At 35.7% G+C, this 16,214-nt stretch overlaps 1 protein-coding gene across 1 annotated transcript; it reads left to right on the forward strand.

Moving 5' to 3' along the window:
- Window positions 1-347: 347 nt before the first annotated feature.
- On the forward strand, window positions 348-15,024 carry LOC115127304 (uncharacterized). The gene is made up of 4 exons (XM_065015783.1): window positions 348-843; window positions 1,109-1,336; window positions 1,568-1,696; window positions 14,331-15,024. The coding sequence occupies exons 1-4, from the start codon at window positions 450-452 to the stop codon at window positions 14,606-14,608; spliced, it is 1,029 nt and encodes a 342-aa protein (XP_064871855.1). The 5' UTR covers window positions 348-449; the 3' UTR covers window positions 14,609-15,024.
- The last annotated feature ends 1,190 nt before the right edge of the window (window positions 15,025-16,214 follow it).

Consider the following 16,214-nt stretch of genomic DNA (forward strand, 5'->3'; position numbering starts at 1 on the left):
CCAGGACAAGGGACAAGTACTGTAAATTAGCGTAAGCTATAAGGTGTAATGATGCAATGCATACGACTGTTGAAAGTTCACTATTTCAATTATTTAATTGTATCAATCCCTATTTTATTTTAAATATATATATATTTAGCTATGGTTTCATTTTGAACTATAGAATAAGTGTTTCTCTGTTTGTGGGTATGTGAACACTGTTCCAGGAAACAAATGATATCAAAATCCATAGATAAGATAAGATAACATGGTAATGACTTTCCGTAAACATGTAGATAAAAATCAGTTCACTAGGGAATATTTAACTAAAAATGTGATCAAATTATACTTCCTGCTAGGTACATAAGTGCCTTTGAACAGGTGCCCATTTCCATAGAGACACAACAGACACATCATAGAGAAACACAACAGAGCTATTTCACACAGATCTAGTCCAGGACAGGTAAAGAATGAGGGTTATTGTTGCTCTGCTGGTGTTGCTGTGCTTGGGTCTGACTGGGGCAGAGATACAGAACATAGTCACAGAGAATCAGATCAGTTCAGAGACACAGAACACAGTCACAGAAAATGAGATCAGTTCAGAGACACAGAACATAGTCACAGAGAATGAGATCAGTTCAGAGACACAGAACACAGTCACAGAAAATGAGATCAGTTCAGAGACACAGAACATAGTCACAGAGAATGAGATCAGTTCAGAGATACAACATGTTGAGGTACAGAGGGTTAAGAGTGAGGACCTAGGAGACTCGGGGAGAAGCTGCCAGCCTGACATGTGTTCCTTGCTGATGGAGATTGGAGCTATAAAGTCTACAGTGGCTAACCTACAGACAGAGAAAGAAGGTAATGTGAAATTGGAAGACTTTACAATTAGTGTTGAAAAATTCTGCTGACGGTCACACAATTCCTAGTTTTTTAGGAAATCCTGGTTGGAAGATAAGCAGGACATTCTGGAATCCTCCAACCAAGATTTCTGGAAAACCTGTGAATTTGGGAAAGTTATCAGGATTTTGCAACCCGACTTACAGCATATCTGTCCCACAAAGAATGTGGTTTGCATTTGTTCTGACACTAAAGATTTAAAATCTTGCTGTTCCTATCTCTCCAGTTCAAAGATCCCAGCTGAGCACCACAGTGACTGAGCTGAAAAACGTGGAGGGTAGACTGAGCACCACAGAGACTGAGCTGAGAAAGTTGGAGGGTAGACTGAGCACCACAGTGACTGAGCTGAGAAACGTGGAGGGTAGACTGAGCACCACAGTGACTGAGCTGAGAAATGTGGAGGGTAGACTGAGTGTCAGTGAGAGCCAGGTGGAGGAGCTGAAGGAGAATGCAGGTAACACAGTCCTAATTTACTGAATCTGTTGTCCTTACGATCTGTTCAGACTAATCCAAAGACTGCCTAACTTAAATGGTATTGTACCATCTGGGTCTCTAAGATTAGTTAAGACAGATGAGGGGGGTATGATCAAAAACTAAGGCTCAGAGGAAAAAATATATGATATCGAAGAAGGATGATGTTGACATCAAGCAGGTATAAAACATTCTCCCTTTTCATGTATCTCAGTCAAACAAAAGGTGGCATTCTCGGCTGGCCATGGAGCTGGCGCGAACTACGGACCCTTCAACACAATGACGACCCTGGTCTACAGAAAGGTGTTCACCAGCATTGGCAACGCTTACAGCAAGAATACAGGTAATAAATACATATGCACTGCACAATGACCTATTATTGAACATTTTGTACTCGAATGTCTGTAATGCTGCACACTGTACTCGTATGTCTGTAACTCTGTACTCGTATGTCTGTAACTCTACTCGTATGTCTCTAACTCTGTATACTCATATGTTTGTAACTCTATACTAGTTTGTCTCTAACTTTCTACTCGTATGTTTCTAACTCTGTTTACTCGTGTCTGTAACTCTGTAATCGTATGTCTGTAACTCTGTACTCGTATATCTGTAATTCTGTACTCGTATATCTGTAACTCTATACTCATACATCTGTAACTCTGTGCCCACATGTCTGTAACTTTGTACTCGTATGTCTTTAACTCTGTACTCATATATCTGTAACTATGTACCATTTTTCCTGTAACTCTGTACTCATATGTCTGTAACTCTGTACTCATATATCTGTAACTATGTACCCTTTTGTCTGTAACTCTGTAATCGTATGTCTGTAACTCTGTACTCACATGTCTGTAACTCTGTACTCGTATGTCTGTAACTCTATGCTCGTATGTCTGTAACTCTGTACTCGTATGTCTGTAACTCTGTACTCATATATCTCTACATATATGTCTGTAACTCTGTACTCGTATGTCTGTAACTCTGTACTCGTATGTCTGTAACTCTGTACTCTTATATCTCTACATATATGTCTGTAACTCTGTACTCTTATATCTGTAACTCTGTACCCATATATCTGTAACTCTGTACTCGTATATCTGTAACTCTGTAATCGTATGTCTGTAACTCTGTACTCACATGTCTGTAACTCTGTACTCAAATGGCTGTAACTCTGTACTCGTATGTCTGTAACTCTGTACTCGTATATCTGTAACTCTGTACTCATATATCTCTACATATATGTCTGTAACTCTGTACTCGTATGTCTGTAACTCTGGACTCTTATATCTGTAACTATGTACTCTTATATATCTACATATATGTCTGTAACTCTGTACTCTTATATCTGTAACTCTGTACTCTTATATCTCTACATATATGTCTGTAACTCTATACTCTTATATCTGTAACTCTGTACTCATATATCTGTTACTCTGTACTCGTATATCTCTATACATATGTCTGTAACTCTGTACCCGTATGTCTGTAACTCTGGACTCATATGTCTGTAACTATGTACTCTTATATCTGTACTCGTATGTCTGTAACTCTGTACTCGTATATCTGTAACGCTGTACTCGTGTATCTGTAACTCTGTACTCGTATATCTCTACATATATGTCTGTAACTCTGTACCCATATATCTGTAACTCTGTACTTGTATATCTCTACATATATGTCTGTAATTCTGTACTCGTATGTCTGTAACTCTGGACTCGTATGTCTGTAACTATGTACTCTTATATCTGTACTCGTATGCCTGTAACTCTGTACTCTTATATCTGTATCGTATGTCTGTAACTCTGTTTCAATATGTCTGTAAGTCTTTACCAATATCTCTGTAACTCTTTACTCATATGTCTGTAACTCTGTACTTTTATATCTGTAACTCTGTACTCTTATATCTCTACATATATGTCAGTAACTCTGTACTCTTATATCTGTAACTCTGTACCCATATATCTCTACATATATGTCTGTAACTCTGTACTCGTATGTCTGTAACTCTGGACTCATATGTCTGTAACTATGTACTCGTATATCTGTACTCATATGTCTGTAACTCTGTACTCGTATATCTGTAACTCTGTACTCGTATATCTCTACATATATGTCTGTAACTCTGTACTCGTATGTCTGTAACTCTGGACTCTTATATCTGTAACTATGTACTCTTATATATCTACATATATGTCTGTAACTCTGTACTCTTATATCTGTAACTCTGTACTCTTATATCTCTACATATATGTCTGTAACTCTGTACTCGTATGTCTGTAACTCTGGACTCTTATATCTGTAACTATGTACTCTTATATATCTACATATATGTCTGTAACTCTGTACTCTTATATCTCTACATATATGTCTGTAACTCTATACTCTTATATCTGTAACTCTGTACTCATATATCTGTTACTCTGTACTCGTATATCTCTATACATATGTCTGTATGTCTGTAACTCTGGACTCATATGTCTGTAACTATGTACTCTTATATCTGTACTCGTATGTCTGTAACTCTGTACTCGTATATCTGTAACGCTGTACTCGTGTATCTGTAACTCTGTACTCGTATATCTCTACATATATGTCTGTAACTCTGTACCCATATATCTGTAACTCTGTACTCGTATATCTCTACATATATGTCTGTAATTCTGTACTCGTATGTCTGTAACTCTGGACTCGTATGTCTGTAACTATGTACTCTTATATCTGTACTCGTATGCCTGTAACTCTGTACTCTTATATCTGTACTCGTATGTCTGTAACTCTGTTTCAATATGTCTGTAAGTCTTTACCAATATCTCTGTAACTCTTTACTCATATGTCTGTAACTCTGTACTTTTATATCTGTAACTCTGTACTCTTATATCTCTACATATATGTCAGTAACTCTGTACTCTTATATCTGTAACTCTGTACCCATATATCTCTACATATATGTCTGTAACTCTGTACTCGTATGTCTGTAACTCTGGACTCATATGTCTGTAACTATGTACTCGTATATCTGTACTCATATGTCTGTAACTCTGTACTCGTATATCTGTAACTCTGTACTCGTATATCTCTACATATATGTCTGTAACTCTGTACTCGTATGTCTGTAACTCTGGACTCTTATATCTGTAACTATGTACTCTTATATATCTACATATATGTCTGTAACTCTGTACTCTTATATCTGTAACTCTGTACTCTTATATCTCTACATATATGTCTGTAACTCTGTACTCGTATGTCTGTAACTCTGGACTCTTATATCTGTAACTATGTACTCTTATATATCTACATATATGTCTGTAACTCTGTACTCTTATATCTGTAACAATGTACTCTTATATCTCTACATATATGTCAGTAACTCTGTACTCTTATATCTGTAACTCTGTACCCATATATCTCTACATATATGTCTGTAACTCTGTACTCGTATGTCTGTAACTCTGGACTCATATGTCTGTAACTATGTACTCTTATATCTGTACTCGTATGTCTGTAACTCTGTACTCGTATATCTGTAACGCTGTACTCGTATATCTGTAACTCTGTACTCGTATATCTCTACATATATGTCTGTAACTCTGTACCCATATGTCTGTAACTCTGTACTCGTATATCTGTAACTCTGGACTCATATGTCTGTAACTATGTACTCTTATATCTGTACTAGTATGTCTGTAACTCTGTACTCGTATATCTGTAACTCTGTACTCTTATATCTCTACATATATGTCTGTAACTCTGTACTCTTATATCTCTAAATATATGTCTGTAACTCTGTACTCTCATATCTGTAACTCTGTACTCTTATATCTCTACATATATGTCTGTAACTCTGTACTCATATCTGTAACTCTGTACCCATATATCTGTAACTCTGTACTCGTATATCTGTAACTCTATACTCGTATATCTCTATATATATGTCTGTAACTCTGTACTCTTATATCTGTAACTCTGTACCCATATATCTGTAACTATGTACTCTTATATCTCTACATATATGTCTGTAACTCTGTACTCGTATGTCTGTAACTCTGTACTCGTATATCTCTACATATATGTCTGTAACTCTGGACTCGTATGTCTGTAACTCTGTACTCTTATATCTGTAACTCTGTACTCTTATATCTCTAAATATATGTCTGTAACTCTGTACTCTTATATCTGTAACTCTGTACTCTTATATCTCTACATATATGTCTGTAACTCTGTACTCTTATATCTGTAACTCTGTACCCATTTATCTGTAACTCTGTACTCGTATATCTGTAACTCTGTACTCGTATATCTCTATATATATGTCTGTAACTCTGTACCCGTATATCTGTAACTCTGGACTCATATGTCTGTAACTATGTACTCTTATATCTGTACTAGTATGTCTGTAACTCTGTACTCGTATATCTGTAACTCTGTACTCTTATATCTCTACATATATGTCTGTAACTCTGTACTCTTATATCTGTAACTCTGTACCCATATATCTGTAACTCTGTACTCGTATATCTGTAACTCTGTACTCGTATATCTGTAACTCTGTACTCGTATATCTCTATATATATGTCTGTAACTCTGTACTCGTATGTCTGTAACTCTGTACTCTTATATCTCTATATATATGTCTGTAACTCTGTACTCGTATATCTCTATATATATGTCTGTAACTCTGTACTCGTATATCTGTAACTCTGGACTCATATGTCTGTAACTATGTACTCTTATATCTGTACTAGTATGTCTGTAACTCTGTACTCGTATATCTGTAACTCTGTACTCTTATATCTCTACATATATGTATGTAATTCTGTACTCTCATATCTGTAACTCTGTACTCTTATATCTCTACATATATGTCTGTAACTCTGTACTCTTATATCTGTAACTCTGTACCCATATATCTGTAACTCTGTACTCGTATATCTGTAACTCTGTACTCGTATATCTCTATATATATGTCTGTAACTCTGTACTCGTATGTCTGTAACTCTGTACTCGTATGTCTGTAACTCTGGACTCGTATGTCTGTAACTCTATACTCTTATATCTGTAACTCTGTACTCTTATATCTCTACATATATGTCTGTAACTCTGTACTCTTATATCTGTAACTCTGTACCCATATATCTGTAACTCTGTACTCGTATGTCTGTAACTCTGGACTCATATGTCTGTAACTATGTACTCTTATATCTGTACTCGTATGTCTGTAACTCTGTACTCGTATATCTGTAACTCTGTACTCTTATATCTCTACATATATGTCTGTAACGCTGTACTCTTATATCTGTAACTCTGTACCCATATATCTGTAACTCTGTACTCGTATATCTGTAACTCTGTACTCGTATATCTCTATATATATGTCTGTAACTCTGTACTCTTATATCTGTAACTCTGTACCCATATATCTGTAACTATGTACTCTTATATCTCTACATATATGTTTGTAACTCTGTACTCTTATATCTGTAACTGTACTCTTATATCTCTACATATATGTCTGTAACTCTGTACACTTATATCTGTAACTCTGTACCCATATATCTGTAACTCTGTACTCGTATGTCTGTAACTCTGGACTCATATGTCTGTAACTATGTACTCTTATATCTGTACTCGTATGTCTGTAACTCTGTACTCGTATATCTGTAACTCTGTACTCTTATATCTCTACATATATGTCTGTAACGCTGTACTCTTATATCTGTAACTCTGTACCCATATATCTGTAACTCTGTACTCGTATATCTGTAACTCTGTACTCGTATATCTCTATATATATGTCTGTAACTCTGTACTCTTATATCTGTAACTCTGTACCCATATATCTGTAACTATGTACTCTTATATCTCTACATATATGTCTGTAACTCTGTACTCTTATATCTGTAACTGTACTCTTATATCTCTACATATATGTCTGTAACTCTGTACACTTATATCTGTAACTCTGTACCCATATATCTGTAACTCTGTACTCGTATATCTGTAACTCTGTACTCTTATATCTGTAACTCTGTACTCTTATATCTCTAAATATATGTATGTAACTCTGTACTCTTATATCTGTAACTGTACTCTTATATCTCTACATATATGTCTGTAACTCTGTACACTTATATCTATAACTCTGTACTCGTATATCTGTAACTCTGTACTCGTATATCTCTATATATATGTTTGTACCTCTGTACTCGTATGTCTGTAACTCTGTACTCTTATATCTCTACATATATGTCTGTAACTCTGTACTGTTATATATGTAACTCTGTACCCATTTATCTGTAACTCTGTACTCGTATATCTGTAACTCTGTACTCGTATATCTCTATATATATGTCTGTAACTCTGTACTCTTATATCTGTAACTCTGTACCCATATATCTGTAACTATGTACTCTTATATCTCTACATATATGTCTGTAACTCTGTACTCGTATGTCTGTAACTCTGTACTCGTATATCTCTACATATATGTCTGTAACTCTGGACTCGTATGTCTGTAACTCTGTACTCTTATATCTGTAACTCTGTACTCTTATATCTCTAAATATATGTCTGTAACTCTGTACTCTTATATCTCTACATATATGTCTGTAACTCTGTACTCTTATATCAGTAACTCTGTACCCATTTATCTGTAACTCTATACTCGTATATCTGTAACTCTGTACTCGTATATCTCTATATATATATATGTCTGTAACTCTGTACCCGTATATCTGTAACTCTGGACTCTTATATCTCTACATATATGTCTGTAACTCTGTACCCATATATCTGTAACTCTGGACTCATATGTCTGTAACTCTATACTCTTATATCTGTAACTCTGTACTCGTATATCTCTATATATATGTCTGTAACTCTGTACCCGTATATCTGTAACTCTGGACTCTTATATCTCTACATATATGTCTGTAAATCTGTACCCATATATCTGTAACTCTGTACTCGTATATCTGTAACTCTGTACTCGTATATCTCTATATATATGTTTGTACCTCTGTACTCGTATGTCTGTAACTCTGTACTCTTATATCTCTACATATATGTCTGTAACTCTGTACTGTTATATATGTAACTCTGTACCCATTTATCTGTAACTCTGTACTCGTATATCTGTAACTCTGTACTCGTATATCTCTATATATATGTCTGTAACTCTGTACTCTTATATCTGTAACTCTGTACCCATATATCTGTAACTATGTACTCTTATATCTCTACATATATGTCTGTAACTCTGTACTCGTATGTCTGTAACTCTGTACTCGTATATCTCTACATATATGTCTGTAACTCTGGACTCGTATGTCTGTAACTCTGTACTCTTATATCTGTAACTCTGTACTCTTATATCTCTAAATATATGTCTGTAACTCTGTACTCTTATATCTCTACATATATGTCTGTAACTCTGTACTCTTATATCAGTAACTCTGTACCCATTTATCTGTAACTCTATACTCGTATATCTGTAACTCTGTACTCGTATATCTCTATATATATGTCTGTAACTCTGTACCCGTATATCTGTAACTCTGTACTCTTATATCTCTACATTTATGTCTGTAACTCTGTACTCTTATATCGGTAACTCTGTACCCATATATCTGTAACTCTGTACTCGTATATCTGTAACTCTGTACTCGTATATCTCTACATATATGTCTGTAATTCTGTACTCGTATGTCTGTAACTCTGGACTCGTATGTCTGTAACTATGTACTCTTATATCTGTACTCGTATGCCTGTAACTCTGTACTCTTATATCTGTACTCGTATGTCTGTAACTCTGGACTCATATGTCTGTAACTATGTACTATTATATCTGTACTAGTATGTCTGTAACTCTGTACTCGTATATCTGTAACTCTGTACTCTTATATCTCTACATATATGTCTGTAACTCTGTACCCATATATCTGTAACTCTGGACTCATATGTCTGTAACTCTATACTCTTATATCTGTAACTCTGTACTCTTATATCTCTACATATATGTCTGTAACTCTGTACTCGTATATCTGTAACTCTGTACTCTTATATCTCTACATTTATGTCTGTAACTCTGTACTCTTATATCTGTAACTCTGTACCCATATATCTGTAACTCTGTACTCGTATATCTCTATATATATGTCTGTAACTCTGTACTCGTATGTCTGTAACTCTGTACTCTTATATCTCTACATATATGTCTGTAACTCTGTACTCTTATATCTGTAACTCTGTACTCGTATATCTCTATATATATGTCTGTAACTCTGTACTCGTATATCTGTAACTCTGGACTCATATGTCTGTAACTATGTACTCTTATATCTGTACTAGTATGTCTGTAACTCTGTACTCGTATATCTGTAACTCTGTACTCTTATATCTCTACATATATGTCTGTAACTCTCTACCCATATATCTGTAACTCTGGACTCATATGTCTGTAACTCTATACTCTTATATCTGTAACTCTGTACTCTTATATCTCTACATATATGTCTGTAACTCTGTACCTGTATATCTGTAACTCTGTACTCTTATATCTCTACATTTATGTCTGTAACTCTGTACTCTTATATCGGTAACTCTGTACCCATATATCTGTAACTCTGTACTCGTATATCTGTAACTCTGTACTCATATATCTCTACATATATGTCTGTAATTCTGTACTCGTATATCTGTAACTCTGTACCCATATATCTGTAACTCTGTACTCGTATATCTGTAACTCTGTACTCTTATATCTCTACATTTATGTCTGTAACTCTGTACTCTTATATCTGTAACTCTGTACCCATATATCTGTAACTCTGTACTCGTACATCTGTAACTCTGTACTCGTATATCTCTATATATATGTCTGTAACTCTGTACTCGTATGTCTGTAACTCTGTACTCTTATATCTCTACATATATGTCTGTAATTCTGTACTCGTATGTCTGTAACTCTGGACTCGTATGTCTGTAACTATGTACTCTTATATCTGTACTCGTATGCCTGTAACTCTGTACTCTTATATCTGTACTCGTATGTCTGTAACTCTGGACTCATATGTCTGTAACTATGTACTCTTATATCTGTACTAGTATGTCTGTAACTCTGTACTCGTATATCTGTAACTCTGTACTCTTATATCTCTACATATATGTCTGTAACTCTGTACTCATATATCTGTTACTCTGTACTCGTATTTCTGTAACTCTGTACTCGTATATCTCTATATATATATGTCTGTAACTCTGTACTCGTATATCTGTAACTCTGGACTCATATGTCTGTAACTATGTACTCTTACATCTGTACTAGTATGTCTGTAACTCTGTACTCGTATATCTGTAACTCTGTACTCTTATATCTCTACATATATGTCTGTAACTCTGTACTCTTATATCTGTAACTCTGTACCCATATATCTGTAACTCTGTACTCGTATATCTGTAACTCTGTACTCGTATATCTCTATATATATGTCTGTAACTCTGTCCTCGTATGTCTGTAACTCTGTACTCGTATGTCTGTAACTCTGGACTCATATGTCTGTAACTCTATACTCTTATATCTCTACATATATGTCTGTAACTCTGTACTCGTATATCTGTAACTCTGTACTCATATCTCTAAATTTATGTCTGTAACTCTGTACTCGTATATCTGTAACTCTGTACTCGTATATCTCTACATATATGTCTGTAACTCTGTACTCGTATGTCTGTAACTCTGTACTCTTATATCTCTACATATATGTCTATAACTCTGTACTCTTATATCTGTAACTCTGTACTCTTATATCTCTACATATATGTCTGTAACTCTGTACTCGTATATCTGTAACTCTGTACCCATATATCTGTAACTCTGTACTCGTATATCTGTAACTCTGTACTCGTATATCTCTACATATATGTCTGTAATTCTGTACTCGTAGGTCTGTAACTCTGTACTCGTATGTCTGTAACTCTGGACTCGTATGTCTGTAACTCTATACTCTTATATCTGTAACTCTGTACTCGTATATCTCTACATATATGTCTGTAACTCTGTACTCGTATTTCTGTAACTCTGTACTCGTATTTCTCTATATATATGTTTGTAACTCTGTACTCGTATGTCTGTAACTCTGTACTCTTATACCTCTACATATATGTCTGTAACTCTGTACTCTTATATCTGTAACTCTGTACTCGTATATCTCTATATATATGTCTGTAACTCTGTACTCGTATATCTGTAACTCTGGACTCATATGTCTGTAACTATGTACTCTTATATCTGTACTAGTATGTCTGTAACTCTGTACTCGTATATCTGTAACTCTGTACTCTTATATCTCTACATATATGTCTGTAACTCTGTACCCATATATCTGTAACTCTGGACTCATATGTCTGTAACTCTATACTCTTATATTTGTAACTCTGTACTCTTATATCTCTACATATATGTCTGTAACTCTGTACTCGTATATCTGTAACTCTGTACTCTTATATCTCTACATTTATGTCTGTAACTCTGTACTCTTATATCGGTAACTCTGTACCCATATATCTGTAACTCTGTACTCGTATATCTGTAACTCTGTACTCGTATATCTCTACATATATGTCTGTAATTCTGTACTCGTATGTCTGTAACTCTGGACTCGTATGTCTGTAACTATGTACTCTTATATCTGTACTTGTATGCCTGTAACTCTGTACTCTTATATCTGTACTCGTATGTCTGTAACTCTGTACTCGTATATCTGTGACTCTGTACTCTTATATCTCTACATTTATGTCTGTAACTCTGTACTCTTATATCGGTAACTCTGTACCCATATATCTGTAACTCTGTATTCGTATATCTGTAACTCTGTACTCGTATATCTCTACATATATGTCTGTAACTCTGTACTCGTATGTCTGTAACTCTGTACTCTTATATCTCTACATATATGTCTATAACTCTGTACTCTTATATCTGTAACTCTGTACTCTTATATCTCTACATATATGTCTGTAACTCTGTACTCGTATATCTGTAACTCTGTACCCATATATCTGTAACTCTGTACTCGTATATCTGTAACTCTGTACTCGTATATCTCTACATATATGTCTGTAATTCTGTACTCGTAGGTCTGTAACTCTGTACTCGTATGTCTGTAACTCTGGACTCGTATGTCTGTAACTCTATACTCTTATATCTGTAACTCTGTACTCGTATATCTCTACATATATGTCTGTAACTCTGTACTCGTATTTCTGTAACTCTGTACTCGTATTTCTCTATATATATGTTTGTAACTCTGTACTCGTATGTCTGTAACTCTGTACTCTTATACCTCTACATATATGTCTGTAACTCTGTACTCTTATATCTGTAACTCTGTACTCGTATATCTCTATATATATGTCTGTAACTCTGTACTCGTATATCTGTAACTCTGGACTCATATGTCTGTAACTATGTACTCTTATATCTGTACTAGTATGTCTGTAACTCTGTACTCGTATATCTGTAACTCTGTACTCTTATATCTCTACATATATGTCTGTAACTCTGTACCCATATATCTGTAACTCTGGACTCATATGTCTGTAACTCTATACTCTTATATTTGTAACTCTGTACTCTTATATCTCTACATATATGTCTGTAACTCTGTACTCGTATATCTGTAACTCTGTACTCTTATATCTCTACATTTATGTCTGTAACTCTGTACTCTTATATCGGTAACTCTGTACCCATATATCTGTAACTCTGTACTCGTATATCTGTAACTCTGTACTCGTATATCTCTACATATATGTCTGTAATTCTGTACTCGTATGTCTGTAACTCTGGACTCGTATGTCTGTAACTATGTACTCTTATATCTGTACTTGTATGCCTGTAACTCTGTACTCTTATATCTGTACTCGTATGTCTGTAACTCTGTACTCGTATATCTGTGACTCTGTACTCTTATATCTCTACATTTATGTCTGTAACTCTGTACTCTTATATCGGTAACTCTGTACCCATATATCTGTAACTCTGTATTCGTATATCTGTAACTCTGTACTCGTATATCTCTACATATATGTCTGTAACTCTGTACTCGTATGTCTGTACCTCTGTACTCGTATGTCTGTAACTATGTACTCTTATATCTGTACTCGTATGCCTGTAACTCTGCACTCTTATATCTGTACTCGTATGTCTGTAACTCGGTTTCAATATGTCTGTAAGTCTTTACCCATATCTCTCTAACTCTTTACTCATATGTCTGTAACTCTGTAGTCGTATATCTGTAACTCTGTACTCTTATAGCTCTACATATATGTCTGTAACTCTGTACTCGTATGTCTATAACTCTGTACTCATATGTCTGTAACTCTATACTTGTACATCTGTAACTCTATACCAGTATATCTGTAACTCTGTGCTCATATGTCTGCAACTCTGTACTCCAATGTCTGTAACTCTGTATTCTTATATCTCTACATATATATCTGTAACTCTGTACTCCAATGTCTGTAACTCTGTGTACTCGTATGTCTGTAACTCTGTACTCGTATGTCTGTAACTTTTGTACTACAATGTCTGTAACTCTCTGTACTCGTATGTCTGTAACTCTGTACTCGTATGTCTGTAACTCTGTACTCGTATGTCTGTAACTCTGTGCACTCGTATGTCTGTAACTCTGTACTCGTATGTCTGTAACTCTGTGTACTCGTATGTCTGTAACTCTGTGTACTCGTATGTCTGTAACTCTGTACTCGTATGTCTGTAACTCTGTACTCATATGTCTGTAACTCTGTGTACTCGTATGTCTGTAACTCTGTACTCGTATGTCTGTAACTCTGTGTACTCGTATGTCTGTAACTCTGTGTACTCGTATGTCTGTAACTCTGTACACGTATGTCTGTAACTCTATACTCGTATGTCTGTAACTCTGTACTTGCCCCTAACTGTTCTTCCTCTTCTGCAGGTATCTTTACAGCACCAGTGCGTGGAGTCTACCATTTTGCTTACTATCATCACTATTATAACAGCAAAGATTCTCATGCATCCCTGTTTAAGAATGAGCAAAATCTTGTAACTATTGCTGGTAGTATAGACAATGGCAACGCCATGGGATCTAATGGCATCACAGCATTGTTGGAGAAGGGAGATGAGGTCTATGTCCGTCTATGGGCAGGTTCATGGCTCTTTGACAATAATTCAAATTTCAGCAACTTCAATGGCATTCTGCTATTCACTCAGTAATCATCACAGGAACTGAAAACAAGGTGTATTATTGAAAGTTTAGTCACTAATGGACTAGTCTCATGTTGCTAAGTACGTGAAAAGACGGGAGGCCGAGGCAAATATCGGACAAATTGTACATACTGCAATTGTATTTACACTGTGATTTGTTCAAACTGTCCAGATGTAAGTAAACTTTAGAGGGAAATGCTGATATCAAACTAAATTACGGTGTGATAGTTGATAAAAATAAACAGGATCTGACGGTGTGCCTCCTTGTCCCTAAAGCAGATATACTGACCAGGACAAGGGACAAGTACTGTAAATTAGCGTAAGCTATAAGGTGTAATGATGCAATGCATACGACTGTTGACTTTTCAATATTTCAATTATTTAATTGTATCTATCCCAATTTAATAAAATGAAATAAATATTTAGCTATGGGTTCATTTGATACTATGGAAGAAATGTTTCTCTGTTTGTGTGGCTGTGAAAATTGTTCCAGGAAACAAATGTTATCAAAATCCATAGATAAGACAATATGGTGATGACTTTCCGTGAACACGTAGATAAAATTAGCTCATTGGTGAAAATGTTGCTAAATAATCTAATTTAAAGATACGGAGTGCTAGGTATATAAGTGCCTTTGAACAGCTGCCCGTTTCCATAGAGACACAATAGACACATCATAAAGACACAACAGAGCTACGCATTTCACATAGATCTAGTCCAGGACAGGTAAGCATTGAGGGATATTGTAGCTCTGCTGGTGTTGCTGTGCTTGGGTCTGACTGGGGCAGAGAAACAGAACATAGTAAAAGAGAACAAGATTAGTTCAGAGACACAGAACACAGTCACAGAGAATAAGATCAGTTCAGAGACACAGAACGTAGTCACAGAGAATAAGATCAGTTCAGAGACACATAACACAGTCACAGAGAATGAGATCAGTTCAGAGACACAGAACATAGTCACAGAGAATAAGATCAGTTCAGAGACACAGAACGTAGTCACAGAGCATAAGATCAGAGAAAGAAGGTAATGTGAAATTGGAAGACTTACAATTAGTGTTGAAAAATTATGCTGACGGTCACACAATTCCTAGTTTTTTAGGAAATCCTGGTTGGAAGATAAGCAGGACATTCTGGAATCCTCCAACCAAGATTTCTGGAAAACCTGTGAATTTGGGAAAGTTACCAGGATTTTGCAACCCGACTTACAGCATATCTGTCCCACAAAGAATGTGGTTTGCATTTGTTCTGACACTAAAGATTTAAAATCTTGCTGTTCCTATCTCTCCAGTTCAAAGATCCCAGCTGAGCACCACAGTGACTGAGCTGAAAAACGTAGAGGGTAGACTGAGCACCACAGAGACTGAGCTGAGAAAATTAGAGGGTAGACTGAGCACCACAGTGACTGAGCTGAGAAACGTGGAGGGTAGACTGAGTGTCAGTGAGAGCCAGGTGGAGGAGTTGAAGGAGAATGCAGGTAACACAGTCCTAATTTACTGAATCTGATGTCCTTATGATCTGTTCAGACTAACCCAACGACTGCCTAACTTAAATGGTATTGTAACATCTGGGTGTCTAAGATTAGTTAAGACAGATGATGAGGGGGTTTCGATCAA

Source organism: Oncorhynchus nerka, linkage group LG3, assembly GCF_034236695.1.
Source record: "Oncorhynchus nerka isolate Pitt River linkage group LG3, Oner_Uvic_2.0, whole genome shotgun sequence".
Classification (NCBI taxonomy): Eukaryota; Metazoa; Chordata; class Actinopteri; order Salmoniformes; family Salmonidae; genus Oncorhynchus; species Oncorhynchus nerka.

Coding starts and splice junctions, on each gene's coding strand:
- LOC115127304 (XM_065015783.1), top strand. CDS start 450: ATGAGGGTTATTGTTGCTCTGCTGGTGTTGCTGTGCTTGGGTCTGACT. Junction 844..1,108: donor CCTACAGACAGAGAAAGAAG/GTAATGTGAAAT, acceptor CTATCTCTCCAG/TTCAAAGATCCCAGCTGAGC. Junction 1,697..14,330: donor CGCTTACAGCAAGAATACAG/GTAATAAATACA, acceptor CCTCTTCTGCAG/GTATCTTTACAGCACCAGTG.